Consider the following 22,728-nt stretch of genomic DNA (forward strand, 5'->3'; position numbering starts at 1 on the left):
ACACCTTGTGAGGGAGGCAAACTTCTTAGCCGAGGAATGAGCAAACTCACTGACTACCAGGTGACTCTGCAGATCCCTGCTACAAACCTCAGTGCCAATAGAAAGGTGAGAATGAGAGCAAGGTGTGCATTAGTGAATCCTGTAAGATGGACTGTAAACCTGACCTCCAAGATAACCTCCCCAAGGAGATCCGCAAGTGAGCCAGAGTTTTCATTCTTCTTGAAACTTCTGCTGCAGACCTTCACTTGTATATATGCCCTTAGATATGTGATGATCAGAATATGAGAATCTGGGTGGCCTGAAGGGGTTGCTAATTTAAATGCTTTCTTTAAAACTAGAAATATGTATAAGTAATCCCACCTGCTTGTCTCTTTTGTATAAACGCCCCCTTCTGAAATGAGGGTTAGGTGTATGTTTTGTTGCAGTATCAGTTTCAGAATTAATTCTATAAGAAAGGAAGACTGGTATGCGAACTGTCTTTACATTCACAGAGCACTCTGCAACCATTTGGATGTTTCCCATCAGTTCAACTTGAAAATTTTTCTCTTTAAGGAGAAACTTTGAAAAAGAATAGTTTTTCATCCATTCATTGTCAAACCAGAAATGAGTGAGGGAGTGTCTCATCGGTCTTCTGGGTTGTGGTCATTTGACCAAGTTCTTCTCCTTTGAGAAATGTGTCCTCAGTCCATGGTCATAGAAGTGAACTTAAAGCGTAAACATGCTTTTTGTATAAGGATGCTTATCATAGTGTCCTTTATAATAGCAAAAATGTGAGACAGCCATAATATTGAACAGTAGAATAGTCAAATAAGTAGTCCATCCAGATAATGGGTAGCTGTGCTACCTATAAATTCATATTTATGAAGAATTGTGGACACAAGAAGATGACCATAACATGAAAACTGTAGAGAGAGAATTGGAATAGGAAATTTATATTTTGTTTGGTTCTGCTTTTGATAAAAATTAAGTGTGTGCCTTGATATACATAAAAGATGGAAAGTAAACCAAAGTATTCTGTAGGTGGTAGAATTTCATCGTTTGTATATATTATATTTCTTAAACTTGCTACTTTACAATAATGTGTATTGCTTTAACAATCCAAAAAGTTATAACAAGTTTGTTTTGCTTTTGCTTTCCTTCGTTCTGCAGAGAGGAGCAATAGTGAGTGAGCCAGCTATTCAAGTGAGGAGGAAAGGGAAAGGCACGCAAGTTTGGACCATTGAGAAGCTGGAGAATAGATTAATTGATATGAGAGACCTTTATCAAGAATGGAAGGAAAAAGTTCCCGAGGTAAAAAAGATAAAATGTAAAGGAGACTTGGTCATGTTAGAAGCAGAAAGTATAAATGATTTTAATTGTCAGAACACAGACATGCACACTCATGTGCACACACCTGACAATCATTGTATTGGTGCTCTGGACATGTAGATTAAAAAAGTAAAGTAAAAGTGATCTTGAAAGGAATGCTAAGTTGGATCAGTAACATAACATGTGGTCCCTACACAGGTAGAACCAAATGAAGAGTGCATTCTTACTTGGCTGCATTTTTTACTACATTTTAAGTGAAAGTGCTGCTTTAAGTGAATTTGTGCTGCTGCGTCAGTGTTGTGAGAAGTCAGCTGGATGGAGTCTGTGCGGATTTTATATTCATTAGCATATGTTCATGCTCCCCAAGCTGTGATCACGACTGGGTAGATTCCTATGAATAACTTTAGAGAGCGTAATTTCACTTTTGGGGCATTATTAATAAAAAACGATTTGGTGAAGGAAATGAGGCGAAGCATGGGGAGTGAAATGAAGCAGGCTGCAAGTGGGGTGTGATAGGGAAGATGAGGCAATAACTGTAGAAGGATCCTCTACACCGATATCACTTAGTTCCCCAACTAACAATGTGCTAATTTTGTTTTATTTATGTGATGTGATTCTAATTTACTTTTTAAATTTGTTAGAATAAATGCTTTTTAAAAAATTGTTAATGCTAGTTTTAAATCATTTTATTTCATTTTGATGTGTTATTTCTTTCTCTGCTGCCTACGTGCCTCTCCTATCATTCAGGCAAAGAGACTTTATGGGAAACGAGGTGACCCCTTCTATGAAGCCCAAGAGAATCACAACCTCATCGGGGTGGCTAATGTGTTTTTGGAGTGTCTCTATTGTGATGTGAAACTTCAGTATGCAGTTCCTATCATCAGCCAGCAGGGGGAGGTAAGGACAAGCCAGCGTCAGAGAAAATGATGGTGGTTCAAGTTTTTGTTTTGTTTTGTCTTTCTATTTAAGTTCTTGAGGTTGATTCAGAAACTAGGCAAAAGAGTCACAATCCTCATTCTTTTTTCTCTACTAATATCAATAGAAACTATCAACCTTAAGTCATGGTTTTAAGAATATTATAACACATTTTATATTTTTGTTTCGTAAGTTTTTTGTTTTCATCAAATTAGAAATCTTTGGAAACCAGATTCTGCTCTGTGCCCCGCATTCATTTCTTTTAACCTCTTCCCTCTGTGATACTCTAGTTCCCTCCTGGCCTCTAAGTGGTCTTTACAAGATTTGAAACCCAAAATATTCAAAGGAAACAAGCTTCATTATCCCATTGTTACCCCCTTTTATTATTTTTTGGTTAATCCTCACCCAAAGATATTTTTTCCATTGATTTTTAGAGAGAGTGGGAAAGCGGGGGGGGGGGGGGGTAGAGAGAGAGGGAGAGATCGATCGGTTCCCTCCTGCACACACCCTGACCTGGGCCCTTGACCGAGAATCGAATCCGGACCCTTTGGTCCTCAGTCTGGCACTCTAACCACAGAGAAAAACCAGCCAGGATTGTTACCCCCTTTTAAACTCTCATATTTCAGTTATTTAGAAAAATGGCCTTATGTAGGCCTAAGACATTTCAGAAAATGTTCAAGTTCAGACTTTCTTATTTTTCCCATTCCATCAACTGATGTTTTAATTTTAAGTTTAACCATATCCTTATTTCCTAGTTTGTCCTTCAATAACATGCAAGGTTATTTTTTGTTATATTTAGAGCAGGCTTAGTTAGAATAGGATGCCATTCTGCCTAAAGCAAACCTAGAAAATCAACCCTAGATTCCCAGTTGTGGTGTGCAAGTACATAGCCTACCTTCTACATGTCGTAACACCCCCTACCCCCCTCAACCCCCCATGAACATTTTGCTTTGGAAGACCAGTGGGCTGGAGTTGCTTTTTCTCATGTTAAAAATGGGCACAACTCCTGTGGCAAAGGGATCCAATGGCTAAGTCAGGGTTCTTAAGCTAGAGTCCATGGAGGGCTTTAGAGTTCTAGGAATCCCCTGAAATTATATTAAAAATGTATTAGATTCGCCCTAACTGGTTTGGCTCAGTGGATAGAGCTTTGGCCTGTGGACTGAAGGGTCCCAGGTTCGATTCCAGTCAAGGGCATGTAACTTGGTTGCGAGCACATCCCCAGCAGGGGGTGTGCAGGAGACAGCTGATCGATGGTTCTCTCTCATCGATGTTTCTAACTCTCTATCTCTCTCCCTTCTTCTCTGTAAAAAAATCAATAAAATATATTTTTTTAAAAATGTATTAGGTTCTCACAAAGCATTTGAAAAAAGCTTAAGAATCACTATCTTCTGATTTCTCTTATTCACTCCCTCCTTCTTACTACTTCCTCATATTTGTCTGCCTTGCCAAATACCATCAGCCACTATCTCCCAGGTCCCTGGCACCAGTGCACATTGCTGTGGAAGTTGGGTCTGAGCTACGTTTAAAAACAAGCTCATTATTTAAGATGACAGTGGCTCGGCCAGAACATGTGTTACCCTTCACAGCTGCAGTGATTACAACCTTACGCTGTTGTATAAAAGATAACTTGGCCAATTACAACTCTGGGAATGCAAATTTCAACAATTTTGATTTGTTTCTCTGCAACAACTTTAAGAGAGATACTATTAAACTAGCATCGATTCTGAGAACCACCAGGATAGTGAGGATATTTTAAGCCCATTTTTTGAAAAAACCATTTTAAAGGAACTGTTTCCTTCTAACTCCCTGGCTCTGTGTGTGCTGTTTCTCTTGGAGTAGGTCTCACCCCTCAGCTCCAGTGGGAATGACAACCCATTCTCTACTCCCAGGAGAATAGAAACTCCCCGAGCCCGGTGACCACGTCTGTTTGTTTCACTGTTGTCAATACAACACTTAGCGCAGTTCCTGGCACGGTGTCAGTTCTTGGCAAATAGTTGTTGAGGTGATAAATTTATTCCATAACACCCGGTACATCATCTCTGTTGTAGCAGCTAGTCTACACTGTTGTTATTGGGCTTTTACTTCTCTGTCTTTCCCCACTTGACTGAGTGCCCTGACAGCAGAGTCTGCGTCTTTATTTTGGTATTCCCAAGAGGCCAGGTATTTGATAGCATGAGTAAGTGAACTAATATATATACACATGGGAAATAGGTGACTCCAGGTAAAATATGATAGTAGTCTTTAAGCTGTCTGTTGGCTATCCTGTACAAGAAGGGTAAGAATGAAGATGACTCCAGAAGGCAAGTTACAGGCAGGTAAATTTGGCTAAGAGTCAGGCAGGATGATTGGAGGGGCAAGCGTGGAAAGGACTGGGTCCGGGAGTGCTGAGCTCCTCCTTGCTGGAGATGGCCGAGTGATAGCTGTGTAGCTGCTCATCGGGATATTGTAGAATACTTTCTGTCTCCGTCTGTGTTGTCCACGATGCCTTTTAACCCCACGTCCTCTGGTCCCCTGACCCAGGTTGCAGGGCGTCTCCACGTGGAAGTGATGCGCGTCACAGGGGCTGTCCCAGAGCGCGTGGTGGAAGACGACTCCTCAGAGAACTCCAGCGAGAGTGGGAGTCTTGAAGTCGTAGACAGCAGTGGGGAAGTCATTCACCGAGTCAAAAAACTGACATGCCGGGTGAGAGGACAGTGATGGGAGGCTCAGAAAAATGACTTCTTAATTCAAAACAATTTCATAGAAAATTTTAAGAGTTTTTCACAGAGCTTAGTAGAAGATAAACTTTCTGGCAATAAATACAATGATGAACAGTCCTTTTTCCAGAAGTATAGCATGCTTTCTGGTGACCTGTGTGTGGTATTTCAAAAGGCTGTGTATTTGGCATGCAAGGAGTGTATGTTGTTTGTTGAAGCATACTTTTCTAGTAAAGGTTTTATCTATATCAGAAACTCAATTACTAAGAAAATTTTAGAGCATTGTATGTATTTGTTGCCAAGTTTATATGCTAGTTATAGAACTACGGTACAGATTTCATTACAGATAGAACCCTAATGAAGCGGTGCCAAATATTTTCAGATGTCAGGTGGATGACTGATTATTTCATCGCTTAATCTTAAATTTGGGGAAGTTGAAATAAGAAAAGAATGCATAGTTTAATGTTTTCTTTATGGAAGTTATAGTTGCATTTTTAAAAATCTGTCTCTTCAGGTAAAAATTAAAGAAGCAACTGGGCTGCCCTTAAACCTCTCGAATTTTGTCTTCTGTCAATACACATTCTGGGACCAGTGTGAGTCCACAGTGGCTGCCCCAGTAGTGGACCCAGAGGTGCCTTCCCCACAGTCCAAGGATGCCCAGTATAGTGTGACCTTCTCTCACTGTAAGGTATGAAATGAGTTATGTGGGAGGCAACAAATCTGGGTGTAGTTTAAAAGGCTACTTGTACTTTAGAAATTTTCTCCATAAGTATGTCTTATAGACTTAATATGTTTATTGGTCTTTATAACCTCAAAGTGTACTTCAGTATAATTTCAAAAAATTTAAAAGTATTTGAAATAAAATCTGAAAAACCTATACTCGATATCGTACTCCCCAGAGTGTGATGACCAATGACAGTTTGCTACATATTTTGATAAACTATTTTCTGTATTCCACAACATTTATATGTGTGGTAAACATATGCTCATACATATGAATGGGCATAGATACACACTCTTAATGTCATGCACACAACTTCTTAAAACACTTTTTTACAAAAAAGTGATTATATTATACATATTGCAAAATTATATCTTGTTACTTTGATATATGTGGACATCTTAACATGTAAGTTGCTGTAGATATTTTCATTCTTTTGAATATAGTATAGAATTCTAAGCATAGCATTCTAATGTATCAGATGAAGGGTTTTTTTCTTCCTTGAGTTTTTTTGTTTTTGTTTTTTTTAATCAGTACGTCTTTTATTTTATTTTATTTTAATACTAGAGGCCGATGCACGAAATTCACGCAAGGGGCTCGGCCCTCGCAGCCTCGGCTTCGTCTGGAAGGTTGTTTGGCTGTCCAGTCTAATTAGCATATTATGCTTTTATTATTATATATGTTTTTATTGATTTTCCAGTGAGAAAGGGAGAGAGATAGAGAGTTAGAAACATCCATGAGAGAGAAACATTGATCAGCTGCCTCCTGCACGCCCCCTACTGGGGATCAAGCCAGCAATCAAGGCACATGCTCTTGACCAGACTAGAGCATGTGCCTTGACCAGACTAGAACCCGGGACCCTCCAGTCCACGGGGCTGCCGCTCTATCCACTGAGCCAAACCAGTTAGGGCTACCATATGAGTTTTGAAAGAAAATATAAAATGGGAAAAGAAAATTTTGGGGGAATATTGCATAAACCTACTTTGGGACATTAGCTGCCCTTCTGGTTTTCACATTGGAATGCCAACAAGTCATTTTCGACAGACAGACTCTATTTTCTGTGTAATTTTGTTTTTCCTTGGACAATCCTCAATAGGTACTCAAGACCTTTTATTTATTTTTTTGTAAACTGCCTATTCCTTTTAGTTCTACAATTAGAAAACAAATCCATATCACCACCTATAAAATTTCACATATGTAAAGACTATCAAGTCTTTCTTTTTCTGAAAATAACCCACATTTATTACCTGTTCTCACCAATCTGTTTCTCAAATTTTTCATTAATCATTTTTGTTTCTGTATTCCCCGTGTTTCTTTGGATCTACAAAGCTGCTATTTAGCAGGAATGACAAAATCTGAATTTCAAGCGCATTCTAGTTAACAGCTGGTTTAGTAAATACTGGTCTCAGGGCCCCTGGAATCATTATGTGCCCTTGGGGTTTATTTAATCTTTAAAGTGTGTAGATTGTACTAATTGGTCATTAAGCTTATTTTTCTTCTGAAATGCTTGCTCTTTCTCTAAGGGAAATGAATAAGAAGGTAAATAATGTGAGGTTGGATCAGCTCTTGCCAGAAGTTAGTCACAGAGTTGTCTTCACCCAGGATTCCTCTGAGCCGTGAATGGAAAGAAAATTGGCTTTGTTCCCTACTACTCAGTCAGTTAGGATTTGTTTCCTCACTGTCATCTGTTTGTGTTTTAAATGAGGAATTGGGTTGGGAGAGTCTAGGAGCAAGAGCTCAGCATCATGATGATGATAATGTAAAATGTTATTAGTCTTCTACACCATAGCAAGGAGCAATCAAATGTTCCTTTTTTGATGTGCTTACTGGTCTATGCCAGCTGAACGTCAGAGCAGCTGGGGAGCTATAAATGATGAACCAGGACTGAGGGAACGTAGAGTTAGTCAGCTCTGTAACTAACAAGCAGTATAACATGGAACAAGTAGCATTCTTCATTATCTTCATTTATAAAACAAAGGGGTAGGGTTAAATTACCTCATAATATCACTTTCAGATTTTATATTATTTTTTCTTGATGGTGTTCTATAAAACAGTAGAGATGGTTTTTAAGGTTAGGATCAAGCTAATATACTAGTACTCCAAAGTGAATCTATATACAGTTAAAAGGTAAAAAGAAAAATGTCACAGATTTCTTTATGTATAATTTTTGTTGCTCTGTCTTTCCTCCCGCTTACCCCAGGACTATGTGGTGAACGTAACCGAGGAATTCCTGGAGTTCATTTCAGATGGAGCGCTGGCGATTGAAGTGTGGGGCCACCGGTGTGCTGGAAACGGTAGCTCCATCTGGGAGGTGGATTCTCTTCATGCTAAGACAAGAACGCTGCATGACAGGTTCGTACTTTCCTGTGAGCTTCAGACACAGGGCCAAGAGTAGCACTTGGACAATAGTTAAGAAAACGGATTCTCTGAGCCTGTTTCCTCATTTGTGAAACGAGAATGATCAAAGGAACTACTGGGCAACAAAGAAATTCAGTGGGGAAAGGAAAATCTTTTCAACAAACAAGACTGAAAAATTGTATATCAATATGGGGAAAAAAAACTTCGATTTTTACTTCACAACATACACAAAACTACATCACCGTAAATATAAAACTGTAAAGCTTATAGAAGAAAACAGGAGAATATCTTCTTGTAAAGTTAATCATTTGCCTGTTCTATGACCCAACAATGCCACTCCTCGGTATTTACCCAAAAATATGAAAACAAGCAGACTTGTACACACAAGTGTTTATGGCAACTCTATAATATCCTAAACTGCAAATAATCCAAGTGTCCTTTAATGTGAGAATAGATAAACAAATTGTAGTAGTATTCATATAGTAGAATAGTACACAGAAATTTAAAAAAGACTATTGCCACCCATTTAACTGAATCTCAAAAACATGCAGAACCAAATAAGCCAGAACTAAAAGAGTATATACTACTACACGATTCCATTTATATGAAGATCTAGAAAAGGCAAAACTAATCTATGAGCTTACATGGCTGCTGCAGGGAGGGGTGGTTGTAGGGTGAATGGGAAGGGGCAAGAGCAACTTTCTGAGGTTAACGGTGGGATAACTTACACAGAAGTATGCATTTGTCAAAACTCATCAAACTCTGTGCTTGAGATCTGGCATTTCACTGAATGTAAGTTATACCTCAATAAAATATAAAGAATGAAAACCAAAAGGTTTTGAGAGTTAATAGAAAATAGTGTATGCAATATCCATGGCACAGTGCCTAACACATAGTAAGTGGTCAGTGAACGGTGGCTTATTCCTAATAGAGTCCCTGGGCAATGAGAGTGTTGTATGTTGGAATGCGTTCTGCAGGTGGAATGAAGTGACTCGCAGAATAGAAATGTGGATCTCCATATTAGAACTGAATGAGTTAGGGGAATATGCTGCAGTGGAGCTTCACCAGGCGAAAGACGTCAACACTGGAGGCATCTTTCAGCTCAGACAGGTACTAAGGTGGTTTTTGTCTCATGGTTTCTTTGTCCCATGCTAGCACACAGTCTCTGGAATTTTTGCATTATTTGACTCTTTGTTCCCTAATTTGTTTCCCTTCCTTTATCCTCTTCCCCCTTCACTCCCCATTCCCATTCCTGGCACCCATTTCCACATCACTCCCTCATGGCACCCTCACCTCTACAGGGTCATTCCCGGAGAGTGCAAGTCACAGTAAAACCTGTACAGCATTCAGGGACACTGCCACTTATGGTTGAAGCCATCCTGTCAGTATCTATTGGCTGTGTGACTGCCCGGTCCACCAAGCTCCAAAGAGGGCTGGACAGTTACCAGGTAAGACCAACAGGTTTGAAACAGTATTTAACAAAGATTGATTAATGCAGAATTAAGGAAGTTTGTGATCTGTGATGGAGACACCTATTTGGGAATACAACAGAATTCCTTGCCTTAACCATCTATTTGTCCCTGCCCTCATATTTCCATCCATTGCCCTTTTTCTAGATTTAAAATACAATATTGGCTTAGTGTTGATTAATAATTACTTTATTCATAAATATACATTTTAATGCTACAGTATTCATTTATTTTAGGCAGGTTTTATTTTACATTTGGTCCAAATTATGTTGGATATTTGACATTGCTGCCTGGCCTGATCCACTTTTATTAACATAAAATTGCCCCCATACACTGGCATAAATAATCAGTTCTTTAAAAGCTTTCTTTAAAAAAAAAAAATTAAAATTTGTCCTGATCATTTTTGTCCGTTAATTCTCCACTTGCTAAATCTTGTGTTTTCATTTTTAAAAATTAAAAGATAAAAACCTCTAGGAATTGACCTTCATATTACCGGAGTACTCCTTGAAAATAAACTTTAATTGTCTCTAAATATTGGGAGGTTTATCCACCTTTAATAGATTTTGTACATGTAATATATGACTGAGTGGTGTTGTATAAAAGTCATTGTTTTCTTTTTAGATCTGTTTATTAAATAATGTTATATTCCTTAAAAAGAAAAGAAAAAGAAAAGAAACTTTAAGATTAGGAAATGGTCCCCAGTGGCCTGAAGGAAGGCAGTGCCTCCCCAACTCCCCAGTTTATTCTCAGGTATGAATTAGGGACTGGGAGAAATCGACCATTATGTTGGGGCTCCCTCACTGTCACCTGAGAGGGAGCACTGTCCCTGACATGAGAGGGAGGGGACACTTCTCTGTGGTGTCTGGGTGTACGCCCAGTCCATCCCAAGAATGATTCACCTTCTATCGCCCTTTCCTTTTGGTTTCATGGCATTCAGGCAAAGACTTTTCTGGAAGCTAAAAAGAACATTCTTCGACTCACCGGCCTTAAGGGAAGAATAACTTTGTTAAACACTGCTTTCCTATCTCAGGCCAGAGTTCCCAAGGCCTGGGGGAGAGAGAGTAAGAGTGAAACTCTGGGGACAGTCTTTTCCTTGTGTGTAGAGGAGGGAATTGGACTGTCTGGATTCTCATCCCAGTTCAGTCCCTCACTTGGCTGTCAACTTTGGGGTGGCCTCAGGGCCTCGTAGAAACCATTAGAGTAGGGAGACCTGTGTGCTTAAGTCTAATTTGGCCTTCCTGCGTAGTTACCTTGACTGGGTAATTTTTAAAAGTTCCCTTTTTCTCTTCAAAATGATGAGGTAGACTTATTAATTCTCTGAGCTCCCTTTCTGCAGTAAAATTTTGTGGCTTAACAAGTTTCTGATCTTAAATAAAACTTTGAATCTGTGTGTCCTAAACTGTGACCTACAGAATATGGAATATCAACTGACTAAATGCCCCATTCTAGGAATATTATAAGGATTGCTTATTTGCACTTTGTAAAACAGCTATACCTCTTGAGTTAAAACTGATTTTTGTCAAGATTTAAGCTCTCAAATATCAGCCTTTCTCCAATACTAAATGTTGTTCTTTTTAAAGAGCCTAGTACCAGTCATGCAAATTTAAACTGTGGCTATTTTAAAGCTTTTATTTATTTATTTTTACTGCCATGTCCAATCAAGGACATATCCAGTAACTTTTTGTTGTTGATGTAATACTTCAGAAGTTTTCTGATTCAGTAGCTCAGGCCAATCCAGAATATGTTGGTGTCACAACAGTTATCCACCATAGAAGCTCAGGCTAGTTTTCAGTATCTCCTATATCTAAAAAATAATGATAAATGATTCATTAATATGAGGAGTTAATTCAAGAAAACTTATTTCAGTATTTGGCTTGCATTTAATGAATTACTTACACAAATAATAATGGTGGTTGCCAAATTAAAACAAAGTGTATTTTTAAGTCTAGACAGAGAATAATTTTAACTATTTTTAAAGCACTTTTAAGTAGCAGTATATTTTGAAATATACCTAGGTTATGAGGATAATTAATTATGTTTTTAAACTTGAAAAAAAACAGTTTGTCTTTTTTATGACTAGACCACTATTTGAATACTAACCTTCCAGTAACCATAGAAAAAAAATGAAAGAAAGTTATTACATGACCCAGTATTCATTTTGAATAGAACCTGCCATATGGATGAATATTCTCTACAAATGGGAATTTCATTACGTATTCTTATTTTTAGGAAAATTGTCTCAACTAAAACTCTTTTATTTTCAACACTGTGATTTTATTTTGACAAGTGTTTTTGCCAAAATTGTTATTTTATATTATTATAAACAGTTCTGTGGGTTCAATACAGTTCTGATTTTTCTCAGCTGTTTGGTATGGAGGGTGATATACACAATAGTGAATAATGATAGATCCGTATATTTAAAATAGTGGCCTTTGCTTTTATTGCAGTAGTCTGGTGCAGAACCTTGAATGTAGATAGATTTAGGTTCCCCAGTGAGCTTTCACTGTGATGATTTCATCAGTGAGAGTGGTGTGGTGATGTGGGAGACTACAGGCCTGCCCCTATCATTATGTGTGTGGTTTTTGCATTAAATCACTTCATCCTCTGGGCCTTAGTTGCCTCTTGGCTAAAACTCAAAGGCCAAGCCATGGAATCTCTAAAGTCCTTTCTCTGTCATTCTGTGTTTCTAAACCTACTCTAAATCTCAAATAGCTCACCCACAAATACACAGCAACTATTTGCATAACAATGCAGTAAGGCAGGTAGTCCCATCTAAGAGAGTTCTTGTTTTTAAATGATTCCTTTCTTTGTTATTTTTTAATGTTTTTTTAAATTATTTTTAGAGAGGAAGGGATAGGGATAGAGAGATAGGAACATCAATGAGAGAGAAACATCATCAGTTGGCTGCCTCCTTCTCGCCCCCTGCTGGGATAGAGCCCGCAACCCCAGGCATATGCCCTGACTGGGAATCGAACCAGTGACCTCTTGGTTCATGGGTCAACACTCAACCACTGAGCCACATCAGCGGGGCTCCTTTCTTTATTTTTTTAAACTTAAATTTCTTAAGTAATTATAGACAAGTTAATTAAATCTACTAAATCTTTTTGAGTTTCAATTAAATGTTTTATGATGCTGATGTGTATGCTGTCCATTGTAATGTGTGTGTTAAGCTTAAAGAATTATTTAAGTGTGCTGTTTGAGAAACAAAATGCATGTCCTTTGTGTTTATTTTTTTTCCTGCCAGAGAGATGATGAGGATGGTGATGATATGGATAGTTATCAGGTATTGCTGCCGTCAATCCTGTGGCATGGGGCACAGCTGCTGCTAATTGCCAGCACCCGCAAAGCAGAGAGCAGGGAGGAGGAAGGAGGAGCGTAGAGCAAGAAAATGCAGTTTTTCACTTGCTTTTGATTTGCTTTAAATGTAATCAGGGATACAATATTGCCTCTATATAGATTTCTCTGTCAGCTTAAAATTTATAACCAAATACTGCTATTTTGCTATGCCATCTCAAATTACTAGCTTATAAAGCCTTTCTAAGCAAGACCATGATTGCTGTATTAAATTGGTGACATTAAAATTTGTGCAGTTATCCATCCATGTTCTCTAAGTAGATTCTTGTCTTTCCTATGAGAAACTACACTTAGCTCCTTACATTCAAGAGAGTAGTATTGTTTTAATATGCCATTTTACTTTAAGAGACTTTTGTTGGCTAAGAAAATTGAAGACATTTTATGCACACAGTTTTGTTTTGTTTAGTCAGTTTTCTTCTCTCATTAAGGCCAAGCTTAGTTACCTATAACCTGGAGAATTTAAATCTCAACTTTTTAATATATGCAAATGTGAGGTTTTACCCAGTCATCGCTGACTGACCTGCTATCATGGAATGAGCAATAATAGCAGTGGTCAAGGCAGCAAACTAGGATGGACTGTTTGGGGTTTGGTTCCCATTCTCTCTATTAATTCTCCACATAAACTTCAAAAGCATGTTTTCCTGGTGTGCCTTCCTGTGCTTAACATGTGTGTGCATTGTAGGTAGAGCCTCAGAAGTCTGCAGGTGTCTGCTCTGAATGTAATGTCTTAAGGGTTAGATTAGAATTAAGCAAGTTAGCACATTTTGAATAGAATTATGGGTTCTTTCCCTCATCATAATTTTACTAAGAAAGGAAACAAGCAAGCAAAAACAAAGTATAAGAGAAAGATCCCCTTGGATCTCAGCAACACCATTAACTCACTCCTGCAGCTGTCTGCGCTTCCTGCCACGTATACACGTGAAGTCCATTGGCTTGCTGCTGGGAGTTCTGAGAGCATGGCTGACTGCATGTTGGGTTTTTGCATGGGAGATTTTTGTTACCTCATGGTAGGGGCAAATTTGAAGGTTCTCTGCTGATCATCCTTTGCGTTTCAGAAAATACAGGTCATCAGGCCATTGAACTGTGAACTATGAAAATACCTGTCATTTTCCATTCCATTTGCTGTTACATGGTTTGGGCTCTGTTCGTGGTGTCCTTCAGCTGAGAATTGCAAATCTTTCAGATGAATAGCTACAGCTTCAGCACACACAAGCACACACACACCATGTAGGAATCATCCAACAGCTGGTGTAGTTTGAGTCTCTCTTGCTTTTAGGTACAATTATCCTTTTGGAAAATCTTGGGCTCTGATTTCTGAGTAACGGGATTCTCGATCAGCATGCAGTGTTTGTAAGGCCTCTTTGCTTTCTTGCATATTAATCACACAGCAATGTTCAATGGCCTTTCCTAATGAAAATGTTCTAATCAATGAAACATCTTTTTTTTTTTAAAGAAATACTAGTTGTTTATGCACTTTACAGAAAAATGCTTCCCTTCCCTCATGTCAGGAAGAAGACTTAAACTGTGTAAGAGAGAGGTGGTCTGATGCACTCATTAAGCGACGAGAATACTTAGATGAACAGATTAAAAAAATCAGCAATAAAAAAGGTATGTGAGATTAAACTCTTTCCCGGGAGTAGCTTTTTCACTTGTAGATAATTGCAGTGGGTTGCTTTCTTCCCTTTGTTGGATAATTGTATCTTAGTTTTTAACCTTATAACAATTCATATTGTACAGTGTTAGCTTAAGAAGGCTCTGAGTTTGAAATTAATATATCTTTATAAAACTCTGAGTTAACTGTGATATTAAATGTTAAACTGAAATTATGTTTTGATGAATGCAAATATGATCAATACTATAACTCAGTAATGAGCTACTTCAGGCTCAGAACATGGAACTGACAGCAGCTAAAGGGTCACTTCTAAAAGCACAGCCTTTGGCAGGTCAGCCCCAGCTACTGTTGGGAGGTAGCCATGCACTCAGCCAAAGCTGGCTGCAGCTGCAGCCACTGCCTGAGCTCCAAGAATGCAGTCCGCTTATGCTGGCAACTGCCTCCTGGATTTCAGAGTATAAATATGCTCTTGAAACCCGTAGTCTCACATCCTCACTTTATGATTTACTCATTGCGGATGATTCGGCACCAAAGAACACATCACACTTAATCCCCTTCATGAAGAAGTTAGCCAAAATTCTCCCCCAATACAACGTCTTGGCTCAACGTTCATAGCGTCCTTTGTGCATGTGCTCCACCTGCTCATGAAAACTCACTATGTCCCCGTAGTTCCAGAGTTGTATTATAGGAAAGAGGATTTCAAAATGTATCAAATAAAATCTCTTCATAATGAATATGAAGGAAAATAAAGTTAGTTTTGCAGGGTGCGGCATATGGTATTCTTTAATTCTCTATATAAAATGGTGTATAGTTTTTATAAAGCAATGTCACATCCATCATTTTATTTGATCGTTCCAACAAGTGCATGAAGTAGATACGGCTTGATTATACCTTTTTGAAAGAGTAGGAAACTAGACTTATCTATTGAATCACTTCTTCAAATTTTACAGAACCAGTAAAATAACCCATGTCTTTTAATCTCTGTTCCAATGCTCCTTCTACTCTCCAGGTTTGTGGTTCATTAGCTAGTGTCCTAGCCTCTCCAAGCCCAACTGGGTGCTCAGGCTTGAACTTTAAAGCCTCAAATCCTTTGTGATATGGCAGATGTTCAAGCCATGTATGGATATCACCAAGTACTCATCTATTTTAAATGTAGAAATTGTACTTTTTCTGTTCTTGGTACTCATTCCCTCATTCTGCCCCACAGAGAAAACCGAGGACGAAGTGGAGCGGGAAGCCCGGCTTGTGGAGCAGTGGGTGGGGCTGACTGAGGAAAGGAATGCAGTGCTGGTGCCAGCCCCAGGCAGTGGGATCCCCGGGGCACCTGCCGACTGGTAAGTCCACCCTTCCATCAGTGCAGGTCTGACAGGATGGTTCAGAGGGCCTGTGGCAGGAGTCACGCAAGTGACTTTCCCGGATTATCACGGGAAATGCTAAACAGCATGAGCTGCCCAGGGAAGGGGCACCCGTCTCCAGTGCCACATTCCCATTTTTTCCTCCCTACCGCAGATGACTTCCTCTCACAGGAAGCCAGGGAGCATTTATTACCTGGCCAGGAATCTAATACCACACTCCTTAGTTCCTCTGCATGAGCAACTTGGATGTAGTGTCCTGATCTCCAGAAATTCTCTTAATTTCGCCTCAAAAGAAGAGTGTTTCCAGGGTGTAGTCAAAGAGGGCAGAAGATATATCTAAACTACAATCAATTAATCGATTGATATGTCAGTCCTCATGCTCATAAGAAACAGGGTGGCCGAAACCGGTTTGGCTCAGTGGATAGAGCGTCGGCCTGCGGACCGAAAGGTCTCAGGTTCGATTCCGGTCAAGGGCATGTACCTGGGTTGCGGGCACATCCCCAGTGGGAGATGTGCAGGAGGCAGCTGATGGATGTTTCTCTCTCATCGATGTTTCTAACTCTCTATCTCTCTCCCTTCCTCTCTGTAAAAAATCAATAAAATTTAAAATAAAAAAAAAAAAAAAAAGAAACAGGGTGATATCCTCAACTCTGCAGTCCAATAAATCTGGATATGGTTTCCAGCTATAGCTCTTAAGTGTTGTTCACTTACCTTCTCTGAGGCTTCATTCTTAATCATTAATGGGACTACCTTTATGATACTGTTGTGAAGATTAGAGATAATATATACAAAACTAGAAGCCCGGTGCATGAAATTCGTGCACTGCAGGTGGGGGTGGGGGGTCCCTCAGCCCAGCCTGTACCCTCTCCAATCAGGGACCCCTAGGGAGGGCGGGTCTCTCAGCCCAGCCTGCACCCTCTCACAATCTGGGACAGCTGGCTCCACACTGCTTGCCTACCTGCCTGCCTGCCTGCCTGATTGCCCCTAACCGCTTCTGCCTGCCAGCCTGATCACTCCCTAACCACTCCCCTGCCAGCCTGGTCGCCCCCAACTGCCCTCCCCTGCCAGCCATCTTGTGGTGGCCATCTTTGACCACATGGGGGCAGCCATCTTGTGTGAGGGCATGATGGTCAATTTGCATATTACCTCTTTATTATATAGGATATGTTGTTTATAGGGCCCATTCATTAAAGGGTAACTGCTGCTGCTGCTTATTTTCATTCTTATTCATAAGAATATATCCTAGGCGTTTAGGAGAAATCGGATTTCTTTTGAACACATGCCAGATCATCTCTTTTGGATAGGCGCAGAAACATTAATGATGTTATTTGTGTCTGTAATGATGAATGGAAGTGTAATTGATTTCATGGGATTATGTAACTAGAAGTTTTGAATTTGCAGGCACAGAATTTTTAATCTGATGTTTCTCCCTGCACATTTTCCTCTGTGCTGGAATCCTATAGGTCACATGCAGCGTGTGGCACCACTTGTGATAAACAGCCAGCCCAGTCCCATTGTGTTATGCTCTTTGAGGCCCCCTTTAGACTGTTTTACCTCATTTGTAAATGTAGAGTCCTGTTCCCCTTCCTAATTATTCTGATTTGGAAGAAAAAGGATGTGCCCAGGACTTTCATTTTAAGAGCGCCTCCCACCCCCACCCCCCAAGCTGACTCCGATGCACGGGCAAGTTTTTGATGAAACACAGCTTTGGTCTTTCCTGCACACAACTCTACCTCCTTCCCTCCATCTTTCATTCTCTCCTTCTTTGAGCTTTTGAATATTGTCTCTTTTGTATACTTTCTCTGGTCTTTGATCCTGTCCCCTATTCCCACTGTAACAACATCCCCTTCTCTTTTCCCCATCACTAGAATTATTTTTTGAAAGGCTTCAAATAATCTTTGTCTCAGTTAATTACATGTAATTCATATACACAACTGGTAGTTCTTTATATAAGTCACACAATTCCCATGGTTTGTGTTAATAGAAATGACAAGAATGTGAAAATATTTTATTAATGGAACCTGTATCTCCAAGAGCATGGTTCTCCTCTGCATCTGTGCCTCTGTGCTGTCTGATTACCTATCAAGATGTAAAACACATATTTGGTTGTGATTAAATTTTGTTATTAAATTTAGGATCCCTCCACCTGGAATGGAAACTCACATACCAGTTCTCTTCCTTGATTTGAACGGTAAGTAGACCCCTAACTGTCTAGGGGTTATCACATTTAATTAAGGTTTGTAATCTCTTCGGACCCACATGATTTTGATCCTTATTGAATCACTTTTCTAATTACTCATATGCCATATCTAGGTGATAATGTTAGTCCAACTAAATGTATATGGCCATGACATGTAGAGCATTGGAAGAAAGGTGTGGATATTTAATCTTTAAAAGAGAGATTGAGAACTTCATACAGAAACACTACTGCAGTTATTGCTCTGGAATGTTAACAGACATGGAAATTACCTGAGAAAATAATCACCCTCAGAGACTCTGAATCTCTAGGCTTTGCAAGGGAGTAGGCATCTGCATTTCTGACTAGTGTCCTTTGCTCCCACCACAGTGGTGTTGGTACCAGAACATGACAGTCCCCCTACGTTAGAATTGTCCTTTACTGTAGCAATTAGATCAAAACTGGGTGAATCTAGAACAGTGGTTTTTAATATGTTTTAATAGTAAAATCCATTTTCACAATGAAGTCTTAAATGGAACCCCAGGCATAGAAAACAAAAGCAGAGTTGCTGAGTTTGGGGATAGAGAGGCTCTGGCAAGCCCTTGTGCAAGGCCATTGGGATCCTCAGCACACAGCCTCAAAACCTCTCTTCTGGAGGGACGTCCAACAATGGATGGATGGCAGACATGAGGAGATTGGCTTTGGCTCTTCATATGAAGAATTTTTTAAAAGCCTAAAAGTAGACTGTGCCTCATGAAGTGGTGAGTTCCCCATTATTGGAGGTGTATAAGCAAAAACTGGATGACCGCTTACAGAGATTTGTGAAGGGTGAATCCCGCTTTGGTACAACATTGGAAGATTATCAGATTTCTCCAAAGTGCTCAGGACTTTGATTCTAAATTGATAATTGAACTTCTCTAAATCTAATTTAGTCTAAGTTACATAAGTAGGACAACAAACCTAACACTAGGTTACAGGAGGAATTGGTATCAGAAACCAGCAAAATTTTAAGTTGTATATATGTAATAAAAATATTTGCTCCTTGGACTACATATAGAATATATTCAGTTCATTTGGTAGGAGACTCACAAAGGCAACTTTTGGCCCCACAGTAGAGTCTGTAAAGAATAAACATGATTGTGAAGGAGTATTGGAGTCTATATCAACTGCAGGATAAGGAATGAAAGAAAAATTGAACGTGTTACATGTAAACTTCTATTTGGTCTTAATTAAAAACTGACTTTCCCCCCACTTTTGTTTCTGTGCCCTGGTCTTGGTTAGCGGATGACCTCAGTGCCAATGAACAGCTTGTTGGCCCCCATGCCTCGGGCGTGAACTCCATCCTGCCCAAGGAGCATGGCAGCCAGTTTTTCTACCTGCCCATCATAAAGCACAGTGATGAGGAGGTAATTGATCCCTACAGTTCTCTTTAAGGGCTTCATGTACCTGTGGGCCTGTCTTCCCATTAAACTCCTATGGTCTGCTTTGGGGAGGAGGACTGGGAACTTTTAAAAAAATAAAACTTGTGGTTGAGGACAATATTATTCAGTTGAGTTGCATTTATTTTCTTTCTCTAGTGCAGTGGTTCTCAACCTTCTGGCCCTTTAAATACAGTTCCTCATGTTGTGACCCAACCATAAAATTATTTTCGTTGCTACTTCATAACTGTAATGTTGCTACTGTTATGAATCATAATGTAAATATCTGATATGCAGGATGGTCTTAGGCGACCCCTGTGAAAGGGTCGTTCGACCGCCAAAGGGGTCGCGACCCACAGGTTGAGAATCGCTGCTCTAGTGGGTGATATACCTGACTTGTGTCTTGTTTCCATCTCTCCATCCTTCTCCCTTTTCTAGGTTTCAGCCATAGCCTCTTGGGACTCCTCGGTGCATGATTCTGTTCACTTGAATAGGGTCACTCCCCAGAATGAAAGGATTTACCTGATAGTGAAGACCACAGTCCAGCTCAGCCACCCGGCTGCCATGGAGTTAGTGTTACGAAAACGGATTGCAGCCAATATTTACAACAAGCAGGTAGTACGGGGCCTGATTCAGCAGTTGCATAGATGAGCTCAAAGTTATCCCTTCTATCACAAAGTAGTGTTTGTGATGTTAACACAGTGGATGTGCAGATTGTTACCATACTGGCCACGTTACAGTCTGATTCTCATTTATTCAAAATAGTGGGGTCTGAGGATAGCAAAGTTAATGTTATCCACAAGGACTTTCCACCTTGATCGATTTGAGACCCATAATCCTAGCAGGCAATGGAGCTATGAGATTTTACTGTTTAAAGGGTTAAGCACCAGGTCCAAAAGGATTAGTGACAAAAGCAGGACAAAATGCAGGCCCCAAATAAATCCCTATCCGAATGCCTCCCCAGGTCTCAACTCAGAGGCACTGTCCACAAAACTGATCCTGTCCAGTTTTCTTCTGATGGTGCCAGGATAGACTGATTCAACCTTGGCATGATCAGAAGAAAGGCAGCAAATGGGAGAGAGAAGCAACCACAATGAAAACCCTGAGAGGCTGCAAATTCTATACTCTGCCCAAATAATAGCAGGACATTATTGTGCTTCAGGGGTGGACACAGATTTTTTTTCTTTTTTTTTTTTTCTATTCCTTTTCTCTTGTTATTGTTCTATTTTGAGTATTGTGGGTGTATCAAAAACAGTGATTGGTAATGCTTTTACAATTTATACAAAACTAAATAACTTATATTTTCAGATCACTTCATTCAGTTTTCCTTTTCTACCAGAGTTTCACCCAGAGTTTGAAGAGGAGAATGTCATTGAAAAACATATTTTATTCCTGCGGTGTAACCTATGAAATAGTATCCAATATACCAAAGGTAAAAATATATATTACTTTTTTAAAAGATCGCAATGTTAAGTACTGGAAAATGTTCATTCTCAAAACTTTTAAATCATTTTCTCACCAGAGTCTTGATGAAAAAAATATACTGTTCATCTAGAAGTATTATAATTGTCTTCTTGTCACTTTAGGCAACAGAGGAGATTGAGGACCGGGAGACACTGGCCCTCATGGCAGCAAGGAGTGAAAACGAAGGCACGTCAGATGGAGAAACGTACATTGAGAAGTACACGCGTGGCGTGCTGCAGGTGGAGAACATTTTGAGCCTTGAGCGGCTCCGGCAGGCAAGTAACTGGGCCAGAGGTTGAGTCACCAGTCTTCACTGCAAATGGACAAAGATGAATTTATTTACCAAACACCTTCTCTCTATACCTATCTGAGAAGGAACACTTGAGTAGCGGTCTCATTAGAAAAAAGTTACTTTGACAAAATATATAGTTAAAGGTATTTCTTCTACATTTCCTCTGCTAATCTATAAAAAATTTGACAACACATAAATTTCTTTAATTCAGCAATTTTCCTGGTTTTATTTATGAAAAATATTTTTGATAGATTAAGCAAAAAAAATTAGTGGGTACAAAAAGTTTCCAGTTTTGTAAATATGGGGGAGCGTGTGTGGAATTGAAATGATCTTTAGTTCTGTATTTCTAAGTCATCCACAATAAACATGTGTTGCTTTTGTCATCAAAGGAGAGAAAATAATATTATTTCCAAATTTACAGGCAGTCACAGTCAAAGAAGCACTTTCCACCAAAGCCCGGCACCTGCGGAGGAGCCTCAGCACACCGAATGTGCACAATGTGAGCACACCCTGCAGGGTCCGGGCGGCGGGCATGTCCCACAGGAGGGGACCGGAGGTCGGGGTTTATAGGTGCGAGTAGAACATTCGGCTCCGATGTGGGCGTCCCAAACTGCCACGCCTGCTCCTCTGTCCTAGGGAAGCACACCTGAGGGCACAGCTGTGTAACGTGATGGACCTTTAGTGGAATCTTGCAAATACTAGACAGTAGAGAAAATGAAAGCATGAGAGCTACTATTAGGAAATTGTAGCTCTTATATTAAAGAGAAGAGTAAAAAATAATGAGGGGAACATCTATCTTACAAAGGAAAGAAAAACCACCTATGAAGTATTCTACCTTCCCCCATACACACACATACAAATTGAACCTAAATCTGATCAGGGCTCTAGATCTAACTATTAATATTTACAAGGGCTAGAGGAAAATGTTAAATGACACCATGGGGATTCGATTAGCAAAATCCCGACTATGGGGAACTTAGCAGGAAGAATGACCTAGATAGAAGGGAAAACTCATAAATTAAAAGAGATAAGATATATCCAATTGCAATGTATGAACTATTTTGATCCAGATTCAGGGTTAACTGTGAAATGTTTATGAGACATTTGAACACTGACTGGATATCTGATACTATTCAGGAATCACTTAACTTTTTAAAATGTGATAACGCTATTATACTTATGGTTTTTACTTAGAGTGTTTAAAGGAGGAGGAGTAATTACTTATTTTTAAGAGACTCAGAAAAACATGAAAAAAAATTTTAAGTTAGAAAACTCAATATTTTTTAAAAGAAGGTAATAATAAGTATTAGAACAGAATTATAAATTCAATAAAGAAGGAAATATCAAACAGAGGTATATCAAATAGAAGAGAAACAAAACTATGAAAAATGGTAGTTTTTTTAAAAAACTGGTCAAATGGATTGACTTGTATTTTTATTGATTGGGGCAGAAAATAAACTATGAGAGAAGATAGTAATATTGGAAATAAAAAGGAGCTTATCACTACAGAGAGAACAGAGATTTAGACATCATAAGAGCAAACCATCCTATATAATAAAGTGGTAATATGCAAATTGACCCTCATGCCCT

General features: G+C 39.3%; 1 protein-coding gene across 1 annotated transcript in view; it reads left to right on the forward strand.

Annotated features, from left to right (window-relative positions):
- Nucleotides 1–10: 10 nt before the first annotated feature.
- The window catches only part of KIF13A (kinesin family member 13A), a gene marked incomplete at its 5' end in the record, with an annotated part of 37,764 nt that continues 15,046 nt past the window's right edge, over nt 11–22,728 (forward strand). The window contains 18 exon segments of the mRNA XM_023756479.1: nt 11–32; nt 35–105; nt 1,150–1,290; nt 2,056–2,205; nt 4,744–4,905; nt 5,434–5,607; nt 7,841–7,992; nt 8,976–9,108; nt 9,300–9,446; nt 12,712–12,750; nt 14,330–14,429; nt 15,641–15,767; nt 17,924–17,979; nt 19,246–19,370; nt 19,821–19,997; nt 20,722–20,814; nt 20,969–21,121; nt 21,560–21,637. Of these exon segments, the coding sequence (XP_023612247.1) occupies nt 11–32; nt 35–105; nt 1,150–1,290; nt 2,056–2,205; nt 4,744–4,905; nt 5,434–5,607; nt 7,841–7,992; nt 8,976–9,108; nt 9,300–9,446; nt 12,712–12,750; nt 14,330–14,429; nt 15,641–15,767; nt 17,924–17,979; nt 19,246–19,370; nt 19,821–19,997; nt 20,722–20,814; nt 20,969–21,121; nt 21,560–21,637 (2,100 nt within the window).

This window comes from Myotis lucifugus, unplaced genomic scaffold (assembly GCF_000147115.1).
Source record: "Myotis lucifugus unplaced genomic scaffold, Myoluc2.0 scaffold_95, whole genome shotgun sequence".
Taxonomy (NCBI): domain Eukaryota; kingdom Metazoa; phylum Chordata; class Mammalia; order Chiroptera; family Vespertilionidae; genus Myotis; species Myotis lucifugus.